Raw genomic sequence first — 12076 nt, forward strand, 5'->3', positions numbered from 1 at the left:
TTAGTTTTCCAAGGAAAGTTCTTATTGTTTTCTTTGATTCCTATTTTCCTTGAGTAGCTCTGAAATCTGCCTGTCTTTGCTTTAACAGAATTGGTCTTTCGGAGGTCAATTGAGTTCTATGTCCCAGTGTTCTAATTTACCCAATCAATATATTATGTATGTCATAGGTGACCCCCTCTGTTCTGTGAGAATATAGTGACAGTGGAGTGGAAGGCAGGAGAATAGAAAAGGACAATCTGTTTACTGATCTAGTGATCAACGTGCAGTTCTCCAAACCCTTGGCATAAACCCATTTGAATATCTGTTCCTGTAGACAGCTGTTTAATGAAAAGGAGATATTTCTTTTAAAAATATACAAAGTATAGGAAATAGAGAAGCCAAAGAACTTATATGTATGACCCATGGGCATGAACTAAAGGTGGGTGTGGGGGGAATGTGGGTGGGAGAAGGTTTGCAGGGTGGAGGAGAATAAAGGGGGTAAATTGGGACAACTCTAATAACATTATCAATAAAATATATAAATAAATAAAATGAATAAATAAAATGTCCATAGAGAAAAATTAAAATAAAAACATAAAGAGTATACAGGTAAGAGATTAAAAATAAAAAAAATTCTCCCACCTCCTCAATCCATGCTTGCATTTCATTGTATTTCCTGTCATTTATGCGTATGTCTTTAAAATAATTAGATTAATAAAAGTAATTAAAATTTCATATAACATTTCATACCCTCTATAGATTTCCTAGCATACATTCAGTCCAATGACGATAAAAATTAGAGAAATCAAACACAGACATCAGACGAACAGCAAGTCCAGGTGCACTGACTTCCATGCTCCACCCAGTCTGTCTGCAGGAGGGCTCAGCCCTGCCTCCCCACTGAGCTGGGTTATATCACCTTTAACATGTCTGCTCACTGGGCGTAGAACACAGTCTCTCAGGAATACGGGACAGATACAATTAGTTATATGTTTTGTCATGTGTTATTTTTCTACAGGCAGGGTGATTGAGAAAGAACTACAGACTTAAAAGAAATGTTAGGTGTGTTGAAAAACCACCTAAGTATTTTTCCACCAGGTAACCACAAGAGAGTGCTGTACGTGTGGGACCGAAGAGCTCCACTACCATTGTCTTATTTCCCTGGGGTGTGTGTGGAGGAGGCAGAGTCCTCCTTGGTCACCTCCTTCAGATTCCTCCCCACCCTCCTTTTCCCCTCAGGTGCTCCCTATTTCCAGGGATGCCAGCTACTGCAGGCCACACCCCATTTAAGCAGGATCCAAAGGTGATCTTCAGAAACTGGGAGCCCCTGTAGTGTAACTCCCACTCCCCTTGACATTCAGAGTATGGAGAGCAACATATGGTCAAAAAGTAGATAATTTAAATTCATTCCCAAATGTTTTATGTTCTAATAGAATGGCTTTCTTTAACTACATGTGGAGCGGGGAAGATTCACAACGCAAGTTAAGACTCCAGAGCAAACAAGGGAGTAAAGATTTTCTATGTCTACAGGGCTTTCCTGAGATCCCAGGTGCCCCCCCCCCCCCCACACACACACCCAGTGCTGCAGAGAGAACAGTCTACTCTCAATCTCCTCCTTCCAGATAATGGATGTTTGGCCCTGAGGCCTGGGTCTTTATCACAAAGTGCAGAGCTTGACAAAGCCACCAAGGAAAACCAGTTCAGTAAGGCTTCCTGGGTGAGGACAAGGAAAGTAGTTTCTGAAGGCTGCTAAAAATACCTCTGATTTATCAGTGAGGTAGCACTTTCTGGTAAAGAAAAAAAAAAGACAATCATTTAATGAAATAGTTTATATGGAAGTTGTATGCTTTGAATTTTACAATAATATTTTGAAAATGTGTGTATATAAGAAACTGTTAGTGATTTTAAATGTCTGTAATAGGTTTAATAGCATACTTTCAGTCCAAAAAAGATAAAAATTAGAGAAATCTAAAACAGAAATCAGACCATTGCCTACAATCTGATAGTAAGTAGTCTTTGGTTTTTGGAAACTTTTTAAAGATACGTATATGTTAATTTTAAAATGTACGTTTTTGCAAGTTCAAATGTGCCTGCATCCAAACCCTGAACAACAATCAGAAAACTAGCTTTTCCGAGACTGTTTGTGGACCGTAACTCAATTGATGCCAAATTGTTCAATAGTTGTGTATGTTTTCATAAAGTGTATGGAATTACAGTCTTCTGCTTTTATCCTCTCACATCTGTATCCTTTCATTCAGTATTATGTATATGAGGTTCCCTCAAGCTGTTACATATGAGTGTATCAGGGTTCAGCCAAGAGGGCGGCCCCACATAGGGATTTGTAATGGGGTCTAGAATTCAAGGTGTCCAGGAAATATTAGAACAATATATATAGGATGTCCTCAACCCCACAAGCCTGAGATGGGGGATGGGACACGTGGAGCAGGGCCATTCAGAGTTGTTTTGTACAGCAATAGCTGTGCAGCTAACCTCTGGCATGGTCATTTAACATATCTATAACCTTTAACTGGTTTCACAGATACATTCAATAGCTGTGGCCCTGCTTTGAGCCAGGGAGATGGCAGTGACTTCCACCCAAGATGTAACTGGGAGGCATCTCCCCCTGGTTCCAGCGCCTCTGTGAGAGTTTGGAGGAGATTAACTCCATGCCAAGGGGACACACCTGCCCACACCTTACTATGGCAGCCCAGGAAAGCTGGAAGAATCCTGGAACGCTGGCAGGTGTAACTGATTATAGGAGGAGTAGGAAATGGGGCTGCAGAGGAAGACTGGCGCCGAGATTTAAACCCAGGGGCAGCAGCTGTTGTAGAGATAAGATCAGGTGGTTTTGGCAGAGAAGAGGGAGAGAGGACCATGTGGCTTTGGCAGAGTGGGCACCCTGTGGCAGAGACACAGTTAATGTTGCCGGGAGCCTGAGTCACAGATTTCTACTTCTTTTTCTCAGATATGGTACCCTGGACTGGGCAGAAGGAGATGCATCTGTGGGTATTCTAAAGAACTTCAGTATTTTAATGAAGACATTAAGTCATGACTCTAAGTATATAACTTTTTTTTAAAATATATTTATTGATTATGCTATTACAGTTGTCCCATTTCCTTCCCCCACTCCACTCCATCCTGCCCACCTCCTCCCTCCCACATTCCCACCCTATAGTTCATGTCCATAGGTCATACTTATAAGTTCTTTGGCTTCTACATTTCCTACACTATTTTTACCCTCCCCCTGTCTATTTTCCACCCATCATCTATGCTACTTATTCTCTGTACCTTTCCCCCCTCCCCCTCCCCCTCCCTTAATGACAACCCTCATGTTCTAGTTGTTTGCCTAGTTTGCTCTCGTTTTTGTTTTATGTGTGGCCGTTAATAACTGAGTTTGCTGTCATTCTTACTGTTCCTATTTTTGATCTTCTTTTTCTTAGGTAACTCCCTTGAACATTTCATATAATAAGGGCTTGGTGATGATGAACTTCTTTAACTTGACCTTATCTGAGAAGCACTTTATCTTCCCTTCCATTCTAAGTGATAGCTTTGCTGGATACAGTAATCTTGGATGTAGGTCCTTGCGTTTAATCTTGGGTAATGTAATTATGATGTGCCTTGGCGTGTTCCTCCTTGGGTCCAGCTTCTTTGGGACTCTCTGAGCTTCCTGGACTTCCCGGAAGTCTATTTCCTTTGCCAGATTAGGGAAGTTCTCCTTCATTATTTGTTCAAATAAGTTTTCAATTTTTTGTTCTTCCTCTTCTCCTTCTGGCACCCCTATAATTCGGATGTTGGAACGTTTCCAGGCGTCCGGGACGTTCCTAAGCCTCTCCTCATTTTTCCGAGTTCTTGTTTCTTCATTCTTTTCTGGTTGGATGTTTGTTTCTTCCTTCTGGTCCACACCATTGATTTGAGTCCCAGTTTCCTTCTCATCACTATTGGTTCCCTGTACATTTTCCTTTGTTTCTCTTAGCATAGGCTTCATTTTTTCATCTGTTTTTCAAACAGATTCAACCAAGTCTGTGAGCATATTGATAACCAGTGCTTTGAACTGTGCATCCGATAGGTTGGCTATCTCTTCCTCGCTTAGTTGTATTTTTTCTGGAGCTTTGAAGTGTTCTGTCATTTGGGCCATTTTTTGTTTGTTTGTTTGTCTTGGCGCGTCTGTTACTTTAAGGGGCGGAGCCTTAAGTGTTCACCTGGGCAGGGTAATGCTGGTTGCTGCACTGTGATGCTGTACGTCGGGGAGGGGCCCAGTGGGAGCAATGGCGCCCTCCTCACTCTCCTGTGGCTTTCAATCTTTCACTCTGCTACCCACAATCAAACTGGGCCAACTCTGGTGCTGGTTCCTGAGTAAGTGGGCCTGTGCACACTCTAGGTCCCTGTGGGTCTCTCCAACAACCTCTCCTGTGAGGCTGGGAGTCTCTCCTGCTGCCACCCCAACCCCCACGGGCGTTTTCAATCAAAGGTTTGAGGCTTTATTTCCCTGAGCTGGAGCCCTGGGTTACGCGGTCTGCTTCGCTCCCCGCTGTTCCTCCGGTTTACCTGTGGGCGAATGTGGTGCCGTGGGGTGCTACCCGCTGCTCTGCCTGCCCCGTTCTCCACCACTCTGAGTCCGGCCCTCTGGGTTTATCTGTGCAAATGTGGGGCCGCAGGGTCTGCTAGTGCTCAGACTGCCTGCGCCATTTGTCCCACACTCTCGCCAATCTCAGTCCCGCCACAGCCACAGGAGTCCTCTCCACCTGGTGCCGTCTCCGCCCCTCCTACAGGTCTGGATGAATGTTTATTTTCTATTTTCTTGGTGTTGGTCCCCCTTGCTGTTCGATTCTCTGTCAGTTCTGGTTGTGCGAGGAGGCACAGTGTGTCTACCTACGCCGCCATCTTGGTTCTCAAGTCTATATAACTTTTAAATAAATAATTCCTTTCCTTTTCACCAATGTCTTGCATTGAGAGACGTCTCTCCCTGGTGGTGGGCTAGGCGAACCTAGTAGCAGGGGGGACCCCCAGGAAGAAAGTGGCGGATCCCTTGGAAATAGTATATGGGTCATCCCCCCACCCCGTCTGTTCTGCAACATGAGGATAGTTATTCATTCTCTTTGCTGTGTGGTATTGCAATGAATAATCACACTAAATATTTTTGTCAAATCCCAAATCATGCTACATTGATCACTTTTGTACAGCCTTTGCATGTACATACTTTCTCATTTCTGATGGGTACAAAAGTACTAGGGGGATTTTGGGGACGGCTGCAATAGAAAGCTGCCATTCAGTTTAACAAAGTTGAACTCAGGTTTGAATTCCGTCAGTGGGTGAGAGCTGTAGACCTTCCACATTCAGGCAGGTGCTTGGTATTAATACTGAGAATCTTTCTCACAGTAGCTGATCTTAGGTGAGGCCTGGTGCAGCACGTACATACAGGGAATATGTAAGTGCTAAGTATACAACTTGTTTTAAAAAATATCCTCATAATCAGTATCCAGACCAAGAAACAGAACATTATTAGAATCGCTAAAGCCTTCTATATTCTCCCTTCTTTTTAGTTGTCTTTAGTTCACACATTAGACTCAGATCTGTTTAGAGTAGCTAGAAACTTATGGAGTCTGATTTTAAACACATTTCCGTTGTGTTACAGGGGAACAGTGTGCCAGCTGGATGCTGTTATCGTTCTGCTTTCAGGGTCCACAACCATCTGTGCTTGGGCTTTGGTCTAGGTCAGTTGCACTCCTGCCACGTTGCTGTTCAGGATACGACCCAGTTCAGAGGTAGAACTTCCAAGGCCATGGGTTAAAATGGACATATTATTACTACAAGAAGCATCTCCTGTTGTTCTTCTACTGTATTGTGTCTCAGAATACCAGAAACAATACCTTCCTAGAGAACAGAGCAGCGTCCTTTTCCTCCTTGGGTTTCCCTAGCAATCTGGAATGTTCTCACTGAAAAGCATTTTTTTTCAAGGATCTGCATTTTTTATTTAGTATTTTTAAATTTATTGATTTATTTTGATTTTTTTTATTGCTATTCAATTACAGTTGTCTGCATTTTCTCCCCATCCCTCCACCCCACCCCAGACAAACCCAAATCCCTCCCCCGCCTCCACCCTCCCCCTTGGTTTTGTCCATGTGTCCTTTATAGTAGTTCCTGAAAACCCCTCTCCCCACTGTCCCCTCCCCACTCCCCTCTGGTTATTGTTAGATTGCTCTTAACTTCAATGTCTCTGGTTATATGTTGTTTGCTTTATTCTTTTGTTGATTAGGAAAATCATTTTGTAACTGCACCTAGATATTGAATGACTTCAGGTTTTGTGTAACTGTGGCAAACATTTAAGATTGGCCTTGCTTCTTGTGTGGTCCTTCAAATTCATGTCCTTGTCCCTCTTTAGTAAATGAGCCACTTCCTGTAATTTGGCCATCAACAAAGTTGAGCAGAGGCATGTGATGTTGTCAAATGTCTTGATAAATGCTGTTTGGTGTATTTGTTTTCCAAATACTTTCTCTATATGTCTTTAATATTCCCTTGTTTTATCATACACTTTCCTAAGTAACTGTATTTCAAAATAATCAGCATGCCAAAGTGGCATTTTGGGGGGTAGTATAACTGCTCTTCTTTCATTGTATAACATTGAATTCCCCTGGTATACAACTTTTATAATTTACATATATATATGTATGTATGTATTTGAGATCTATCACTCTATCTAATCTATATTTGTATAGATATGTTTTTCTACATTCTCACAATCCTTAGCATAGAATTGATATGAATAATGACTCAGTACATGTGTGTTTTAAGTATTTTTCTCTTGTTAGGCTGGTGGATAGTCAACAAAGTATAGAAATAAACAGCCATTAAAAGCTGCTTCTGCTAATATAGTTAATTTGCATTAAGGTATTTTTAGTAGTTTATTTTTTATTGTGTTTTTTCATACTCTTGTCCATTTCCACCCACCCCAGGAGTATGATTTTTTTATAAAATATATGTTTTTGGATGCTTCAAAAATTACAATGTATTTTAATATACAGTTGCTCATAGTTTAGTTCCGGTGGAGACTGGAGCAGAGATAGATGAAATCGACAAATCTGAGGGACGTCCCAAGGTTAATGCTCTTTACTTAGAGTGTAAGTGTCACGTGGGTCTTTACATATCCATCACTTCAGTGCCCAAAACCATTCATGTACTTTCTGGAGGGTGATGGAATGTGCATTGCCAAGCCTCATACCCTGAGATTGTTGTTTCAGTGACATCTAACAGGAGGTAAAATGTCATCTAATACTTCATTTTAGTATCTATTTGTCTGTCTTGTCATTTGGTGTCACTGACACCATGCAGGTACTTTGGATAATACACATGGAATGCTCAGTGCTTGAGCTAAGAATGCTCACAATCTCATCTTGGAGATGGTGATATAGTAACAGATGATATTAGTACAATGCTTAAAGGAGATAGATGCCAGTGATTTAAGATTGGGGCATTTAACCAGAGCTGAGAAGTGTGTGGTTTCATTCTTAGGATGTTTGAAGTAGGTACACTAAGCACATTAAAGGGAGGTTTGTGTGTGTGTGTGTGTGTGTGTGTGTAAGGAGAAGAGGATCTAAATGAGAAACCTTGTGCAGTCTAGTGCTCTGTCCTCCAGGGAGAAGGAGAGAGAGCCTCCAGGTTTTTCTGCAGAATGGCAACCTTAAAATTAAATGAATATTCTGAGATTCTGAAATTATATAATGTTTTTTATAATGGTATTAATAATTATTCAATAATAGAGTATCAGGTACAATTACCTTAAGTTATTGAAATAGATTTTAGCATTACTTAACATCCAACCACTAAGCAATGACCACTATTACAATTGTGTTTAAACCAAAGTTTCAGTTTATTTCACAGATTGACAGAGAACCAAATTAAGGCATTACAACTGGAATACTAATGTAAATACTATTTGTCTGTTTGTTCGTTTGTTTTTCATCAAACATAAATTCTTGTTAATAACTCTTGAACTTCAACTACATCAATTGGGGATTTCATGTTTTTTTTTAAAGTTAATTAGTATAATGCTGTGAACATGTTGTAAAGGGAGATAAAATACATACATTAAGCACACTGTATACATTAAAGGGATAGAAGCTATTAGAGGAGGTCAAGTTCCAACACCCCCAAGCACTGTTCATGCAATTTCTGTTCAGTTGTTAAGAGCAGGTGTCTGTTCCCCAGAGCAAGGGCAAGAGGGGAAATCCACAGTCTGAGGTGAAGGCTGTGATGCGCCAAATAAATGTAGAGCTGCTGATGCTGCTGACCCCTGGGGTAGCACAATCAGAAATAGAGGATCTGAGAAGTTGTCTACATCACATGAGCTGTGTCCCTGATGGTTACCCAGCCTTGGGCAAAGAAGAAACACAGGTGGGTTTTGTGTAAAATGAACATGCTAGAATAAAACAAAACAAAGTTATTTTCTTTTTCATACACAAAATCTGCCTTTTCCTTCTATCTTGCAGGGGGACACAACATTCATTGCACAAATGATTTTAAATGGCATCCTGAAAATGAGCATTGTAAATAACAAAGTAGAAATACGGGGGAACCAGATAGACAAGACCCTTGCAGTTATGTGACTTTGAACTAAGGCAGGAGAGTTTTAATTTACTCTTACTCATTCATTTACTACTTATTACTTCTAAGTGTTGTGATGGGACATTTATAGGATGATACAAGCACATAGGAAGAAGACAACAAAAGCTAAATTAAACCACGAAAGCTCCCTCCTGGCTCAGCAAGTTTATTAAAATCATTTGCTTAAAAAATGGAACTTTAAACATGGAGGAACATGGTACTATGCCCATATCTCTTTGAGATATATACCCATGAATAGAGCAGAGTAATACATACACACCCTCTTTACAAAACTAAGAGTAAGCCTATTACGTGTCTTTACTTTTAAGAGATGAAGATTCATGATGACTATTCTCTGCATTCAATTTAGACACAAAAGTGAATAAAGAAACATTCAGAATTGTATTTGTGAAACTACAACAAAACTGCATCAAATGCCTAAATTTTAATTCTCGACAACACTAAATGAATGTTTTTTGGTGAACATGTTTTCACCCAGAACATAATTTAGTGACAACAACTTTTTTTAGGGCACCTTTCACATCCTTATTCCTCAAACTGTAGATCAGTGGGTTTAACATGGGGATGACAACTGTGTAGAACACAGAGGCCACTTTGTCCGTGTCCATGGAGTAACTAGAGTTGGGTCGGAAATACATGAAGAGGAGTGTCCCATAAAATATAGCCACAGTGGTTAAGTGGGAGGCACAGGTAGAGAAGGCTTTGCGTCTGCCTGTGGCGGACTTCATGGAAAGGATGGTAGTTACAATGTAGCTGTAGGAGAGGAGGATAGTGATGACGCTGGACCCCACAACACAACTACAGGAAACCGTCATTGCTATTTCACTGGTGGTTGTGTCTGAGATGGAGATGGCTAGTAAGGGTGGAAAGTCACAGAAAAAGTGATTGATGATATTGGAATTGCAGAATGATAACGGGAAAGTGCAAGAGGTGAAGATTGCTGAATCTATAAAACCTGTGGTGTAGGCAGTGGCCACGAGCTGCATGCACACTCTCCTGGACATGGTCATTGTATACAGAAGTGGATTACAAATGGCAACGTAACGGTCATACGCCATGACAGACAACATGATACATTCCACAGCCGCAAAGGCACCAAAAAAGGACATCTGAACCACGCATAAATTATATGCAATCTTCTTTTGCTCAGATAAGAGATCAGCTAGCATCTTTGGAGAGACAGTGGAGGAGTAGCAGACATCACAGAAAGACAGACTGCTTAGGAAATAATACATGGGCGTGTGGAGCCGGGCTTCCATGCTGATCAGCAGGATCATGCCTAAGTTGGCGATCACCGTGATGCCATAAACCAGCAGGAAGAGCACAAAGAGCCCCTGCTGCACATCCCGCCTGCCAGAGAGTCCTAAGAGTATGAAGTCTGTGAACACGGTGCAGTTCTCAACGGCCATCGCTCAGGTTGGCAATCCCTGGTTGTGGAGGAAGGAAATGCAAGTTGAGGGAAAATCATCTACTCTCTTAGCAGTTAAACAGCTTGTTCTTTCTATTTGTCCGCAGTTAGAAAAAGAGCTCAGCAGTGCACATCTCTTTAAGGAAAGTGACTCTCTGCAATATTTCCAATTTAATATAAATTGATAGAATGATAATAATACAGCTTACATAGAATAGGTAGCACATTGTGATCTAAATTAAATCATTTTATTTCCATACCTACCTATGTAGTATTTTTCCATGTTATAGATTAAGAAATTGATGTCCTCAGAGTCAACCAAGTGTTTTGTAGAATTATTTGGCTAAGATAACCCATATCTAATTACATGGTTGTTTCTATTTCTGATGTAGTATAAGTGTTGTCATATTCTGAAATGAAAAAGAATACAGAAGTGAGAGATGCAGGCAAGAAAAATATTTTTCCCCCTCATTATCCAATACTGTGAAGCAGGCAGATCACTGGCTTGTTTCTTGATGTATTGAGTGCCCACTTCCCTATTATTCCCTTGTCCTGTCAACACTCAGTTAACAAGGGATAAAGGTAGTCTGTGATCCAGGACTCCCAGAGCAGGGAGCGTTCACTAGAGGTGAAGTTGGAGGGGTCTCCATGGATGGTAGGATAAGGGCACAGGCTGAAACATGTAGGGCTAACCGTGCTCCCTCTGCCAGCACTGCTTGGGAAGGTATGTTGGGACCTGAGAGTACACATCCTGGTAGCACAGGTGACCCAGAGGCAAGTGTGGATTGCTGTGTGAGACCCTCCACTCTAATCTGCTAGAACCCACTGAATCCATTCACCAAAAGATCAAATGTGCAGGATACAAGGTAATGTCTCGTGTGTCCACAGTCCCATAATCTCAGAGAAATTTCCATCTGAACTGGGCCCCATCCAACTCCCTAGACATTGTGACATTGCTTAACTGTGTTCTTGATCCCCGTCCTCTTGAGAATCTCTGAAATCGGCAATCCTTTGGTTAAAAAGAGTTGGTTCTTAGAAGGTCAATAAAATTCTATGCTCTACTGCTATATTTTACACAAACCAGGCATATCATATATAATATAATACCTGACCTCTTCTATTCTGTGGGAATATGACAAAATGGACCAGAATGTCAAACAGACAAAGAATTACATCTGAATAACAATGTAGTGACCCACATGCAGGTCTCTAAAAACCCTGGTCTCAACTCATCTAATTAACTGTGCTTGTAGAGACATGTTTTAAAAATAAACTTAATTTCCAACGAAACATATTTGTAAAATATATAAAAGTACAGGTAAGGGAGTAAAAACAAACAATATCCGACCATTTTCAGAAATAAAATACTCACATTTTTTTCTTCTTTGCCATTATGAATATCTTTAAAATAATGAGATTGATGAAAGTAAGGAAAAGTTTGTATACTATTTCTTACTCTCCATTAGTTTTATAACATGCTTTATGTCAAATAAAGATAAAAGAACTAAAGAAATTTAAAATAGAAATGAGAAAACCACAATAAAATCCTGTACCTGTTCCGGATCCTGTACTTCTTTGTTGCCTGCTTTCCGTCTGCCAGAGGGTTCAGCACTGTCCCCTCAGTGACCTGGCTTATATCACCCTGGCTGTGTCTGGACCTGGGTGCTGGTCTCTCAGGAACAACGCACAGGTATAACAAGATGTTGTATCATGTGTTATTCCCTACAGGCTGGTGATTGAGAAAGAAACATGGATCTTTTGAAAATGTTGCTTTTGTCTCTCCCGACCTTATTGCCTAATATTATACTTACTTAGCAATAGTAAAATGAGTGTACTGAGGGCTCTTTGCTTCCAGCTCACCAAATCTTTTACAGGTATATGGTTTCCATCTCATAATTATCAGAAACAACTACTCAAGTTACATAGAAAGACACACAGATACAAACACTCTCATTAAATATTTTTACAAAATAAAGATTTTCGTAAAAACAGACAAAACTGACTATAATCATAGTGCTTAGGGAAAAGCAAATCTTGTTGTCTAATATGGGATTTTTAATATTCAAACAA

General features: G+C 40.6%; 1 protein-coding gene across 1 annotated transcript; it reads right to left on the reverse strand.

Moving 5' to 3' along the window:
* Positions 1-7914: 7914 nt before the first annotated feature.
* On the reverse strand, positions 7915-11735 carry LOC112302683 (olfactory receptor 5AP2). The gene is made up of 3 exons (XM_024558235.4): positions 11560-11735; positions 10271-10416; positions 7915-10025 (listed from the first exon to the last, which is right to left on the reverse strand). Exon 3 carries the CDS (start codon positions 10005-10007, stop codon positions 9069-9071), a length of 939 nt encoding a protein of 312 aa, XP_024414003.2. The 5' UTR covers positions 10008-10025; positions 10271-10416; positions 11560-11735; the 3' UTR covers positions 7915-9068.
* Between the last annotated feature and the right edge of the window lie 341 nt (positions 11736-12076).

This window comes from Desmodus rotundus, chromosome 5 (assembly GCF_022682495.2).
Source record: "Desmodus rotundus isolate HL8 chromosome 5, HLdesRot8A.1, whole genome shotgun sequence".
Lineage (NCBI taxonomy): Eukaryota > Metazoa > Chordata > Mammalia > Chiroptera > Phyllostomidae > Desmodus > Desmodus rotundus.

Bases quoted from the DNA above. Each gene is read 5' to 3' on its own strand.
- LOC112302683 (XM_024558235.4), bottom strand. From the start codon at position 10,007: ATGGCCGTTGAGAACTGCACCGTGTTCACAGACTTCATACTCTTAGGA.